This window comes from Vipera ursinii (assembly GCF_947247035.1).
Source record: "Vipera ursinii genome assembly, chromosome: 1".
In the NCBI taxonomy this organism is placed as follows: Eukaryota; Metazoa; Chordata; class Lepidosauria; order Squamata; family Viperidae; genus Vipera; species Vipera ursinii.
In genome coordinates this window covers 117470770-117485524 of record NC_139512.1, presented here as the reverse complement: position 1 = coordinate 117485524, position 14755 = coordinate 117470770, and the positions used below count along the sequence as shown (strand labels likewise).

The window sequence follows — 14755 nt, the reverse complement described above, 5'->3', positions numbered from 1 at the left end:
CAAGTATCTTGCTCCTATGTACAGTGAAGGAAAAAATTATTCAATCTCCTGCTGATTTTGTATGTTTGCCCACTGGCAAAGAAATGGATCAGTCTATAATTTTAATGGTAGGTTTATTTTAACAGCGAGAGACAAATAACAAAAAAAAATCCAGAAAAACACATTTCAAAAAAAGTTATAAATTGATTTGCGTTTTAATGAGTGAAATAAATATTTGACCCCTTCACAAAACATGACTTAGTAATTGGTGGCAATCACAGAGGTCAGACATTTCTTGTAGTTGGCAACCAAGTTTGCACACATCTCAGGAGGGATTTTGTCCCACTCCTCTTTGCAGATCCTCTCCAAGTCATTGCAGTTTCGAGGCTGTTTGGCAGCTCGAACCTTCAGCACCCTCCACAGATTTTCTATGGCATTAAAGTCTGGAGACTGGCTAGGTCACTCCAGGACCTTAATGTGCTTCTTCTTAAGCCACTCCTTTATTGCCTTACCATGTGTTTTGGGTCATTGCCATGCTGGAATACCCATGACCCATTTTCAATGTCCTGGCTGAGGGAAGGAGTTTCTCACCCAAGATTTGACGGTACATGGCCCTGGCCATTGTTCCTTTGATGTGGTGAAGTTGTCCTATCCCCTTAGCATAACACCCCCAAAGCATAATGTTTCCACCTCCATGTTTGATGATGGGGATGGTGTTCGTGGGGTCACAGGCAGCATTCCTCCTCCTCCAAACACGGCAAGTTGAGTTGATGCCAAAGAGCTTGATTTTGGTCTCATCTGACCACAACACTTTCACCCAATTCTCCTCTGAATCATTCAGATGTTCACTGGCAAACTTCAGACGGGCCTGTACATGTGCTTTCTTGAGCAGGGGGACCTTGCAGGTGCTGCAGAATTTCAGTCCTTCACAGCATAGTGTGTTACCAATTGTTTTGTTTTCTTGGTGATTATGGTCCCAGCTGCCTTGAGATCATTGACAAGATCCTCCTGTGTAGTTCTGGGCTGATTCCTCACCGTTCTCATGATCATTAAAAGTTCACAAAGTGAGATCTTGCATGGAGCTTCAGACTGAGGGAGATTGACAGTTATTTTGTGTTTCTTCCATTTACGAATAATCACACCAACCTTTGTCACCTTCTCACCGAGCTGCTTGCTGACAGTCTTAAAGCCCATTCCAGCCTTGTGTAGGTCTACAATCTTGTCCCTGACATCCTTGGACAGCTCTTTGGTCTTGGCCATGGTGGAGAGTTTGGAATCTAATTGATTGCTTCTGTGGACAGGTATCTTACACAGTTAACAAGCTGAGATTAGTTTAAGAGAGTGCTCCTAATCTCAGCTCCTTACCTGTACAAAAGACACCTGGGAGCCAGAAATCTTGCTGATTGATAGATCAAATACTTATTTTACTCATAAAATGCAAATCAATTTATAACTTTTTTGAAATGTGTTTTTCTGGATTTTTTTGTTGTTATTCTGTCTCTCGCTGTTAAAATAAACCTACCATTAAAATTATAGACTGATCATTTCTTTGTTAGTGGGCAAACATAAAAAATCAGCAGGGGATCAAATAATTTCCCTTCTCACTGTATACTTAATCTGGATGTTTTTAGCATTTTTATTGTTTCAAAATGTTTTTTAGTATTTTAAACTGGAATACATTTTTTTGAATTGTAAGCTACCCAGAATCATTGACTTAGATGGGTGGCTATAGAAATTGAATGGATGAATAAATAAAAAAATAAATAGGATTTTCAAAGAGTAAAACAAAACTCCCATGTTTAACTTCTTACCTCCCATTTCTTCAACATAAACTGAATAAGGATTCTTTTCAATGGTTAAACAAGAACAAAACAAAAACAATCCAAACGAAAACTGTTTCTTTTAAAATGCCTCTTTCCTTGTTCCCCCAGCAATTGCACATACTTGCTGGAAGTAGTGAAAAGATATACTTAAAACTTCATATACAGAGAAAAGCAGATGGATGGCCATGTAAATTGAGTAAAATCAATAAAAATAATCTGGAAATCTTAATTCAAGCAAGATTAAGAAGAGAGGTACGATATTTTATTACTAGTTTATTTTAGATTATCATAAATTAGGTCTGCAATTGGTCCGAAATTTTTGTAATTTTAAAGTATCATTTCCACTTTTGGATATTTAGTTTAACAACTTATCATCTTCTACTAGCCCAAATAATAGCATTCCACAGATCACATATTAGCATTACTAATGTCAAGCTAACACATGGAATACCATTAGTATTCCATTCTCCACTACTTAATTAATTATGTCCTAATATTTTTTGCCCCAGGAATGCTAAAACTATTTATTCTGTTGGAAAGGCTGCTGTAGTTACTTATGCCATGCTTGCACAAATGAAGCTAATAAGGAGAACGGGAATGTTTGAATACTGATAATAAAAAGCATCACCATAATAGGGGGAGGGGAACACCACCACTGCCTGGTTAGGAAGCATATATTCTTCTGCTTTCTATACCACAATTGTTTTAAAAAATAAATTGTTACACTTAAGCTAAAAATAGCAGGACTGTGCATACTTCAAGAATTATTCAAAACTACCGCTTTGGAATTCATGCATGCATAATACCTCTTGGCTATCCATTAAAGCAGTTCTTTTTCAGTTTCCTGTGCCTCTGAATAATTTTCAAGGCATGCAAAGCCTTACAAAATAAACAGAACAACAACAAAAATACTAAAATTGTTAAATAAGGCACAAGTAGGGAGCTAGGGAAGAATCAGTCAGGGAGTTTAACGATGACTAAATAGTATATGGCTGTCAAAATCCGGACTTTGCAAAGAGTTTCACTATCACTTAACTTTTAATCAGCTGTCTGGAGCACTAATACAACTGCCTCATTTGTCAGTAAGTGACACATTATTTACTTATTTAAACCATTTATATGGCTGCCCAAGTTACTCTGGGCAGTGCACAAAAAATTCAACAAAACCTAACAAAAGGAATCCAAAATAGCAGTAGTACTTAAGACTTATACACTGCCCCACTGTGCACTCATAGTGGTTTAGAGTCAGCAAATTGCACCCAAGAATTTGGGTCCTCATTTTACTGACCTCAGAAGCCTGCCGAAGTCAACCTTAAGCTGGTGAGCATCAAACTCCTGGTTATGGGCAGTTAGCCTGCAATACTGCATTCTAACCACTGCGCTAAACAATAAAACAGCAGAGTCCAGCATACCAAAAGCAAAGGAAAGGACCATCTCTTAATAGCCTTTCCGAAGGTCAGCATTTACTGGATGGTTTATAAGCATGAGATTACCATCCAGTTTTAGCCTCTGAAAGAGTGACATTATTAGATCCAGGGCCTTTTTTTGTCACAGAACGCTCAGAACGGAGTTCCGGCACCTTTTTTGGATGGAACCTTGTAGGGTAGGCAAGGCGGGTTGTATGAGGTGTGTGAATTCTGGGACTTTTTTTTTTAAGAAAAAAAGCACTGATTTGATCCATCATAGATTGATGTTGCTTGAAGGAACTACCGTGTTTCCCTGAAAATAAGAAAGACTGGGTCTTATAATTTTTTTGCCTCCAAAAAAGGTACTAGGTCATATTTTCGGGGGATGTCTTAGCCCAGGACCGCCATAGCCAGGCGTGCCACAGCTTGACACTTGTTGCACCATCACCTGCCTTCTTCCTCATGGCATGCTGTGCTGGTACCGCTGTTCGCATGGCACGCTGCACCGGTGCTGTTGCTGCACTGGCACGTGCCATGTGATGTCCTGCCACAAGCGGCACCACCAGTGCAACATGCCACATGACCTCCTGGCACGAGTGACAGCACCGGCACGACGTGCCATGTGGCCACCTTCCATGAGCTGCTACCAGCAACCAGAAGTGGGCCAGCGGCCACATAGGCTCTACTGGATGGGGCTGCTGCTGCAAGGCAAAGCAGGTATTGGGGCCTGGGAGGCCTGGCTGTGGAGGCCCTGAGGCAAACGGGTGCAGGGCACATGGGGCAGCTCTAGCCCCCACCCTAGCTTGATTTTTACATGTGTGCCTTGCCCCACCTCGTACAACTAGACCAGACATGTCAAACACAAGGCCCGCGGGCCACAAACGGCCCGCCACATGATTGAATCTGGCCCGCACAACTCTCCCAGAAATTACAAAGGTCCGGCCCTCACCACCTTGGTGCCGGCCTGGCTGAGCACTTGCTCAGTAGGAGGCAAGTGCACGTGGGCTGGTGGAACCCAGCACCATTTGCATCTCATTAGTCTCCTGCGGCTCCAAAAAAAAAAGTGGAGGAGGGAGTGAGGTGTGACGCCGGGGGGGGGGGGGAGGGAGGACGAGCAACACCCAGCCGGTGAGGGGGAGATGTCCAGGCAGGAAGGCAGACTTGAGGTAGCCAGAGAAAGAGCCACAGATGGCTCCTCTGCCGGGCTTCTTTCGCACACGGGCTCCTTTGCGGGCGCTGCTGAGAGTGAGCAGAGGCGCCCGACCCAGATCCTGCAAGGCCCGGCTGAGATGCGCCCCCAGCAGCGGAGCCTCTCCGGTTTCTCTGCCGGGCTTCTTTCACACACGGGCTCCTCTGCTGGGCTTCTTTCGCGTGCGAGCTACTTTGCCGGGCGTTGCTGAGGGCGAGCAGAGGCGCCCGGCCCAGATCCTGCAAGGCCCGGCCGAAACACGCCCCCCAGCAGCACCAAGCAAAGTAGCTCGCACGAGAAACAAGCCCAGCAGAGGAGCCCGTGTGTGAAAGAAGCCCGGCAGAGGAGCCGGAGCGGCTCCACTGCTGGGGGCACGTCTTGGCTGGGCCTTGCAGGATCCAGGCCAGGCGCCTCTGCTCGCCCTCAGCAGCTCCCGGCAAAGTAGCTCGCACGCGAAACAAGCCCGGCAGAGGAGCCAGAGCAGTGAGCAGAGGCGCCCGGCCTGGATCCTGGAAGGCCCCGGCCGAGACACGCCCCCAGCAGCGGAGCCCCTCCAGCTCCTCTGCCGGGCTTCTTTCACACACGGGCTCCTCTGCTGGGCTTGTTTCACGTGCGAACTACTTTGCCGGGCGCTGCTGAGGGCGAGCAGAGGCGCCCAGCCCGGATCCTGCAAGGCCCATTCGAGACGTGCCCCCAGCAGGGGAGCTGCTCTGGCTCCTCTGCCGGGCTTGTTTCGCGTGTGAGCTACTTTGCTGGGCGCTGCTGAGGGTGAGCAGAGGCGCCCGGCCCGGATCCTGCAAGGCCCGGCCAAGACGCGCCCCCAGCTTTGGAGCTGCTCCAGCTCCTCTGCCGGGCTTCTTTCACGCATGGGCTCCTGTGCCGGGTGCTTGAAGTGCAAGGATCACATCCAGGCAAGAATGTTCAGCTCACAGAAAATGAGATTCTGGGCATATGCCTGAAGTCACGAGAGATCTTCCTGAGCCAGCCCATTTTGTTGGAACTAGAAGCCCCACTCGAGTTTTGTGGTAAACAGCGGTATAACATAAAATTATGGAAGACCTTCACTGATTGCTTCAACTGCCTACCTATCACTACCGAGGGCAGAATCCTTTAATTCCAGGCTGTGTTATGGGTAATTTTGCAGCTGCTGGGTTTCTGCTGCACAGGGTAAAGCTGTAAAATGGAAACTGAAGTGGGATCCCCTGCTGCCGGTGTGGTTTTGAAAAGCTGGCATGGGTATAGAAGTGAGATTATGTGTTGAATTGCTGTTCAAGTGTGTGTACTTCAGGGGCACTCCTAGCCTGGGGAAAGTAAGTCTCTGGTCCTTTTTTAGGAAGGTTTCCTGAATTTGAAGCCCTCTACCCCACTAAAAAGGACATAGAAATACAGGTAGTTCTCATTTACCGACCACAATTGGGACCAGCCACTCGGTTGTTAAGCAATGCAGTCACTCAGTGAAACTGCAACTGACTTAGGATCTTACTTCAGCTGCCATTTGCCACACAAACCTGAAAAAGTTCTAAATGCAAGGATTGGCTGCAAAGTTACTCTGTCACCACTGTTGTAACTGTACTGTTGCTAAACGAGGACTACCTATCTTACGGCTATGCAATGCTCATCGGGGTGCCTGCAATGAGCCAATATCTGGCCCCACCCCACTAGGCTTTTTCAGGGGCCTCGAGGCCGAAGGGGGAAGTTGGCCCTCTGGGAACCAGGTTGAGTGGCACTCTGCCTGCTTCAAGTGCACCTACCTACAAGGGTAACCCTGGTGTGATTGCTTGATTTGCTGGTATAGTAGAGCTGAGCGCTAAAAACTGTTTTTGCCACCCTGCCTGCCCCTCAGGGGCACTGCTGCCAACTTTCTTTCATTTTGAGTAAGCTGCGCTGAGTGAGCAGCATTGAGCTGGCCACGCCCACCCGGCCATGCCCACCTGGCCACGCCCACCCGGCCCCCCGAGGGCAACCGTAATGCTGATGTGGCCCTTAATGAAATTGAGTTTGACACCCCTGAACTAGACGGTGGGATGGAATGGGCGGAGTCTTAACTAGGGCTTATTTTGGGGTAGAGCTTATATTAGGTGTACATGTAAAAATAAAGCTAGGTCTTATTTTTGGGATAGATCTTATTTTGGGGAAAACATGGTAGTACAACCTGATATATGTTTGTCAGTATAAACTTCCTAATTGCAAAGATGTATACAATATATACCAAGAAAGTACTACTTTCCCCTTATTACATCCTAATTTCATAGATTTATTAAAGGAGATTTCAAAAGTACTTGCAATCTATATGGAAATGATGCACACATACGCTGAAAGGAACTTACTTTTTTAGAATATATTGAAGTCAAAATTTATTCATTAATAGTTTGATCTCTGTATTTGCAGGGGTTATATATCAACATTTCCTGCAAAAATTCTGAAATTCTGTGAAAATCTGTCCTCTGCATCATACAGCCCTACATATTTTCTACACATGCTTAAACACTTACACATACACCTAAGGTCAGGTTAAGAGTATCTAACACAGACACATATAAAACGAAGATCACAAGCCAACCTATTTACTATGTATTGAAGATGCATGTGCCTCACCATCACTCAGGATGAATCCTGCGAGTGGCAGCCAGAATTTTAATATGATAAATGTCATCATTGCCACAGCAAAAACAGAATGTATGGTGAATATGGAAACCCAACGATGTTACATTTTCACATCATCCAACTCCAAAATTATCCTGGGAGACTCTACCAAGTTAGAAGAACAACATTACATACAACTACAATTATATATAAAACAACTGTTTGAAAGAATAGAGCCATCCTTCCATATACCATCCAGCTTAAAGTGATCCCTATTGTAACTCAAGGCCTGGAGAAAAAGCCAAATTTTTAAAGAATGGTTGAAGGTGGGTAGGATGGTGGTCCTATAAATCCCTGGAAGATAATATTCCAATGAGAAAATGTAGTAACAGAGAAGGCTTGCCTTGGGGTTCCTCCTACATGGTTTGTTTAATCAATGGGACTGGAAGTAAGAGCACACAAGAAAACTGGTCCCTCAAACGGACTAAGAAAAGCAAACTGTAGAGTTTTATCTTCCATCCCAATGCTGTGATGAGGAAAGGAGGAACTACATGCTAAGTTGTAAGGATCGCAGGAATAGTACTCCTTTATGCTAAATTATTATTGCTTTTCAGATTTCATGCTAAAGGTTCGTGTATAATATTTGGAATATGGCTGACATCGCAGAAACGTAAACCACTATGGGCGGGGGGAGATAGTGTTTTATTCTGAAGGAACTGGCAGATGTGATCTCAGAACCACTGAATTATATCTTTCAAAGATCCTAGAACACTGGGGAATTACCAGAAGACTGGAAAAGAGCTGATGTAGTTCCCATCTTCAAAAAAAGGAAAAAAAATAGATCCAGGAAACTACAGACCTATCAGCCTGACCTCAATACCTGGGAAGATTCTGGAAAATATAATTGCCGCGATCTAAAAACATACTTGTTCGAACAAGCCGGCCTGGCCTGATGGGGGATTGGTGGGGTTTTTACTGTATTTTACTGGGGTTTACTATGTATTAATTGTTTTTAGTGGGCATGTATTTAATCATTTTTTAACTTTTGTAATTTCTGTGTTTTTTATTCTTGCCCTGTTCACCGCCCTGAGTCCTTCGGGAGAAGGGCGGTATAGAAATATTAATAAATTAAATTAAATTAAATTAAATAACAAATCAGAGAACACCTAGAGGCAAACAAAGCCATTACCAAAAGCCAACATGCGTTTGTCATAAATAGATAATGCCAGACAAATCTTATTGCATTCTTTGATCAGGTGACAAAATTAGTGGGCCAGAGGAATGCTGTGGATATAATTTACTTGGATTTCAGTAAGGCATCTGATAAAGTAGACCACAACCTACTACTTGAAAAAGATATAAAAATGTGGGTTAGACAGCATCACACCATATGGATTCGTAGCTGGCTGACTGACTGTACTCGGCGTGTGATTCTCAATGGAATTGCATCTGCATGGAGGGAAGTGTGTAGTCGGGTGCCCCAGGGCTCTGTTCTGGGCCCAGTGGTCTTCAACATCTTCATCAATGATTTGGATGAGGGGATAGATGGAGAACTCATCAAGTATGCAGATGACACCAAGCTGGTAGGAATAGCCAACACTCCAGAAGATAGGCTTAAGATACAGAAGGGTTTTGACAGACTTGAACATTGGGCACTATCTAACAAAATGAAATTCAATAATGAAAAAAGTAAGGTTGTACACTTAGGCAAGAAAAGCCAAATGTGCAGGTACAGGTGGTACCTTGCTCAATAGTAGTAACTGTGAGAGGGATCTCACAGTCATAGTGGACTATCACTTAAATATGAGCCAGCAGTGTGCTGCAGCTGCCAAAAAAGCCAACACCATGCTAGGCAGCATTAACAGAGGGATAAAAAGATGTTGAGACTATAGAAAGAGTGCAGAGAAGAGCAACAAAGACGATTAGGGGATTGGAGGCTAAAACATATAAGGAACGGCTGCTGGAATTGGGTATGTGTAGTTTAATGATGAGAAGAACTAGAGGTGACATGATAGCAGTATTCCTATATCTCAGGGCTGCCACAAAGAAGAGGGAGGCAAGCTATTTTCCAAAGCACCTGAAGGCAGGACAAGAAGCAACGGATGGAAACTAATCAAGGAGAGAAGCAAACTAGAACCAAAGTGGAACAACCTGCCTCCAGAAGTTGTGAATGGTCCAACACTGGAAGTTTTTAAGAAGAGACTGGGCAAAAATTGCTTATCCCATCATGTTATGTCAGTATTTTATCTTTATTAAATTCTAAACTACCAAAATTATATACACTCTTATAGATGAAAATCTGTTTGTCTTTCATTTGTGATAAATCATTTTTGCCATAATTTTCATTTGTATTTTCAAATGCTCTATTATTATAAAAAAACACCAACCAAGCTTCTAACAAAAGGGCTGAATTTTTTAAGAATCTCAATATTTATTATGCCCAATAGCATCAACTATCAATGCTATTGGGCGCAATAAACAAAAAAAATTGCTTTGTCACAGCAGTTAGGTGAAATACTCATATGTAACCTCACCTTGGAAAGACAGTATGGTAGAAAGGATACTCACCTTTTCCTTCCATGAACACTACAAAGTTAGCATTAAATTTGTTGGTAGTAAGTTTTTCTTCAAGGTCAAATGTTCGCTTGCCTTCAATTTCATCATCTGAGATGCCATCATCTTCATAGCGTCGCCTCATAGCACCACGCTGTAGAAGCAATTAGAAACTATAAGAATAGGATGAACCATAGTGAAGAATCTAGTAGCCAAAGAGTTCCCAGGATAAGCTATACACATTTTAATTATTAGTTTTAAAAGAGACAAAGATAAAACAATATAGAAAACAAAGGGGGGAAAAAACTAATGTTGAACAAATTATTTATGCAATTGCAATATCAAAATACAAACATAAAATACAATTAATAAACTAAATTTAAATAAACAACTATAGTATATGTTCATTTAGCTATAATTTATCAATTAAACATTAAAATAGTATTTTCTTGTAAAATAATATGAAAAATAGTTCAAACATATTGTATCTGTTCTTGATTAATAACCCCCTCCCAATGATATAAAAATATCACATAATTTTTTATTCCAGTCCTTAATATTTAGGACAATACTTTTCCAATCTTACAGTGCAGGTAAGTCCTTGACATATAACCATTTGTTTAGTGACTATTTAAACTTTTACAATGACACTGAAAAAAGTGACTTATGACTGTTTTTCATACTTAAAACTGTTGATTACATGACCATGGCCGATTACATGGCCGAAAGGACGCTCAGCTGTGGATGTGTCTGGTGGTGAAAGGAAAGTCCAATGCTGAATGTAAACATTCAGGTACTTGGCAACCTGCATGAATTTATGACAGTTACACTGTCCCAGGGTCATGTGTAACCTTCCCAGCCAGCTTCTGAGAAGCAAAGCCAATGAGGGTAGCCTGATTCGCTTAATAAGAGCATGATTCACTTAACAACTGCAATTATTCTCTTAATACCTGTGGCAAAAAGGAAGTAAAATGAGGCAAAGCTCTCTTAACAACTGCACTGCTTAGCACCACCTGCGATATACACTACATAAGATGGATGTCCACATATACAATAACCTTGTTTAGCTCACAGCAAATTTGACATAGAAAATAAAACAACATTACTATAGACTTCATGGTGCCTCATTAAGCAGCACTTCCACCACACACTTGCACCATATATTCTTTGGACTCCATTCATATCCTAACTGAACACCTTCTTTCACTTAATGACCTGGTTGTTTCACTTAACAAGCATGGTAAAAAGTGTCACAAATGAATCCAATTTATTTTATGACAGCTTTGACTTATGACCCTAATGGGCAAGGTCCATTAGGGGGTCATACCCTGAAGAGTACCTGTATGTAGGATTCATTACTTTTAGGCCAAAGTTTCTTAAAACTTTTGCTCTCAGGATCTCTTCCAAGTTTTGTAAATTATGAAGAAGCAGCTTTTGTTTGTATGGATTATATTTACTGATATTTACTGCATTAAAAATTAAAATTAATCTATTCAAGGAATATTTTATTGTAAAAATAATAAAATTAAACCCATTGGATATTAACATAAAGTATTTATGAAAAAATGATATTTTAGTGAATAAAAAAATAATGAGAAGAGCTACACTGTTTTAAATTTTTGCAAGTGTCTTCACCCCTCTATGGATTACTGCCTTGTCGTGGGGAAGGGGCTTGCGTAACTCAATGAAGCTATGAGCTATGCCATGCAGGGCCACCCAAGACAGGTCATAGCAGAGAGATCTAACACAATGTGATCCACTGGAGAAGGAAATGGTAACCCACTCCAGTATCTTTGCCATGAAAACCCATGGACAGTACAAAAGGCAAAAAGATATGATGCTGGAAGATGAGCCCCTCAGGTTAGAAGGCATCCAATATGCTACTGGGGAAGAGCAGAGGGCTAGTACTAGTAGCACAAGAAAGAATGAAGCGACTGGGCCAAAGCCGAAAGGACGCTCAGCTGTGGATATGTCTGGTGGTGAAAGGAAAGTCCAATGCTGTAAAGATTTTTCTGCATAGGAACCTGGAATGTAAGATCCATGAATCAAGGCAAGCTGGACATGGTCAAACGAGATGACAAGACCGAACATCAACATCTTAAGAATCAGCGAACTAAAATGGACAGGGATGGGTGAATTTAATTCAGATGACCATCAGGTATACTACTGCAGGCAAGAATCCTTCAGAAGAAATGGAGTAGCCTTCATAGTCAATAAAAGGGTAGGAAAAGCAATACTGGGATACAATCGCAAAAATGACAGAATGATCTCAGTGTGAATCCAAGGCAAACCATTCAATATCACATTAGTCCAAGTCTATGCCCCAACCACTGGTGCTGAAGAGAATGAAACTGACCAGTTCTATGAAGTCCTACAGCACCTTATAGAATTAACACCCAAAAAATGATGTCCTTATCATCATGGGGGATTGGAATGCTAAAGTAGGAAGGCAAAAGATAACCAGAATAACAGGCAAGTTTGGCCTTGGAGTACAAAATGAAGCAGGGCACAGGCTGACAGAATTTTGTCAAGAGAATACGATGGTCATAGCAAACACTCTTTTCCAACAACCCAAGAGATGGCTCTACACATGGACATCACCAGACGGTCAACACAGAAATCAGATTGACTATATGCTTTGCAGCCAAAGATGGAGAAGCTCTATACAGTCAGTAAAAACAAGACCAGGAGCTGACTGTGGCTCAGACCATGAGCTTCTCATTGCAAAGTTTAGGCTTAAACTGAAGAAAGTAGGGGAAAGCACTAGGCCACTCAGGTATGAATTAAATCATATCCCTGTTGAATATACAGTAGAGGTGACAAATAGATTTAAGGAATTAGATCTGATTGACAGAGTGCCTGAAGAACTATGGACCGAGGTTCGCAACATTGTAGAACAGGTAGCAACCAAAACCATCCCAAAGAAAAAGAAATGCAAGAAAGCAAAATGGCTGTCTGAGGAATCTTTGCAAATAGCTGAGGAAAGGAGGGAAGCGAAAGGCAAGGGAGAAAAAGAAAGATATGCCCAATTGAATGCAGAATTCCAGAGAATAGCTAGAAGAGATAAGAATGCCTTCTTAAATGAACAGTGCAAAGAAATAGAAGAAAACAATAGAATATGGAGGACCAGAGATCTTTTCAAGAAAATTGGAGAAATGAAGGGAACGTTTAATGCAAAAATGGGCATGATAAAGGACCAAAATGGCAGGGACCTAACAGAAGCAGAAGAGATTAAAAAGAGGTGGCAAAATTACACAGAAGAACTATACAAGAATGAGCTTAACGTCCCTGATAATCACAATGAGGTGGTCACTGACCTCGAGCCAGACATCCTAGAATGTGAAGTGAAATGGACCTTAGGAAATCTGAGCAACAACAAAGCTAGCGGAGATGACAGTATTCCAGCTGAGCTATTCAAAATCTTAAAAGTCGATGCAGTAAAAGTGCTACACTAAATTTGCCAGCAAATTTGGAAAACTCAACAGTGGCCACAGGATTGGAAAAGATCAGTTTAGATTCCAATTCCAAAGAAAGGTAGTGCCAAAGAATGTTCAAACTATCGCACCATTGCACTCATTTCATATGCTAGTAAAGTTATGCTTAAAGTCCTACAAGCTAGACTCCAGCAGTATGTGTATTGAGAACTACCAGAAGTACAGGCAGGATTTCGAAGAGGCAGAGGAATGAAAGAGCAAATTGCCAACATATGCTGGATCATGGAGAAAGCTAGGGAGTTCCAGAAAAACATCTACTTCTGCTTCATTGACTATGCTAAAGCCTTTGATTATGTGGATGACAACAAACTGTGCCAAGTTCTTAAAGAGATGGGTGTACCAGACCATCTTATTTGTCTCTTGAGAAACCTATACGGGATTCAAGAAGCAACAGTGAGAACTGGACACAGAACCACTGATTGGTTCAAAATTGGGAAAGGAGTCCGGCAAGACTGTATACTGTCGCCCTGCCTATTTAACTTATATGCAGAGCACATCATGAGAAAGGCAGGGCTAGATGAATCAAAAGTTGGAATTAAGATTGCCGGGAGAAATATCAACAACCTAAAATATACAGATACCACTCTAATGGCAGAAAGTGAAGAGGAACTAAAGAGCCTCTTGATGCAGGTAAAGAAAGAGAGTGCAAAGTGGGGCTGAAACTTAACATTAAGAAAACCAAAATCATGGCATCTGGCCCTCTCACTTCCTGGCAAATAGATGGGGAAGAAATGGAGTTAGTGACAGATTTTACTTTCCTGGGCTCCAAGATCACTGCAGATGGGAACTACAGCCAAGAAATTAAAAGGAGCTTGCTCCTGGGGAGGAAAGCTATGGCAAATCTAGACAGCAGACTAAAAAGCAGAGACATCACCCTGCCAACAAAAGTGTGTATAGTCAAGGCCATGGTTTTCCCAGTTGCATTGTATGGCTTTGAAAGTTGGACCATAAGGAAGGCTGAGCACCAAAGAACTGAGGCCTTTGAACTATGGTGCTGGAGAAGACCCCTGCGAGTCCCTTGGACTGCAAGGCATTTAAACTGGTCAGTCCTAGAGGAGATCAACCCTGACTGCTCTTTAGAAGGCCAGATCCTGAAGCTAAAACTCAAATACTTTGGCCACCTAATGAGAAGGAAGGACTCACTGGAGGAGAGCCTAATGCTGGGAAAGATTGAGGTCAATAGAAGAATGGGACGACAGAGAATGAGGTGGCTGGATGAAGTCACTGAAGCACTAGGCGTGAGCTTAAATGGATTCCAGAAGATGGTAGAGGTCAGGAAGGCCTGGAGGAATGTTGTCCATGGGGTTGTGATGGGTCGGACACAACTTCGCAACTAACAACAAGTGTCTTCAATATCTGGCTAATAATTTTGATTCTGCAGATACCTAAAGTTACTCAGACCACACGTTAAGAAACAATGACTTAGGCAAAAGGGGTTGAAATATTTTCTTAAGTCCAGAGCAATGAGATAACATTGCTTAAACTCTTCCCAGATAACCAAACTAGGATGTGCCTTGGTTAGTTTCATAAGACCTGCCCAGGTGGAGTTCAACTCCGCTTGAATAGGCTTCACAGCAACTCTGCAAGGGCTCTCTTTGCCCCTTCTTATCCAAGAGTGCCCTGGTAACCCAAAACAGGGTCCATTGGGTAGCTGTCTGCAGATACAATAAGAGCAGCCTAGTGAACTAGTTTAGTCTAGTGAAAAAAAAGACTAGGGGTGACATAATA

At 42.4% G+C, this 14755-nt stretch overlaps 1 protein-coding gene across 2 annotated transcripts in view; it reads right to left on the bottom strand.

Annotated features, from left to right (window-relative positions):
• KDM2A (lysine demethylase 2A) overlaps positions 1-14755 on the bottom strand; it is a 76619-nt gene that overhangs the window by 44105 nt on the left and 17759 nt on the right. For both annotated transcript variants that reach the window (XM_083356752.1, XM_083356753.1), the window contains one exon: positions 9549-9687. In XM_083356752.1, coding sequence (XP_083212878.1) covers positions 9549-9687 — 139 coding nt within the window. The remainder of the gene's footprint in view (positions 1-9548; positions 9688-14755) is intronic.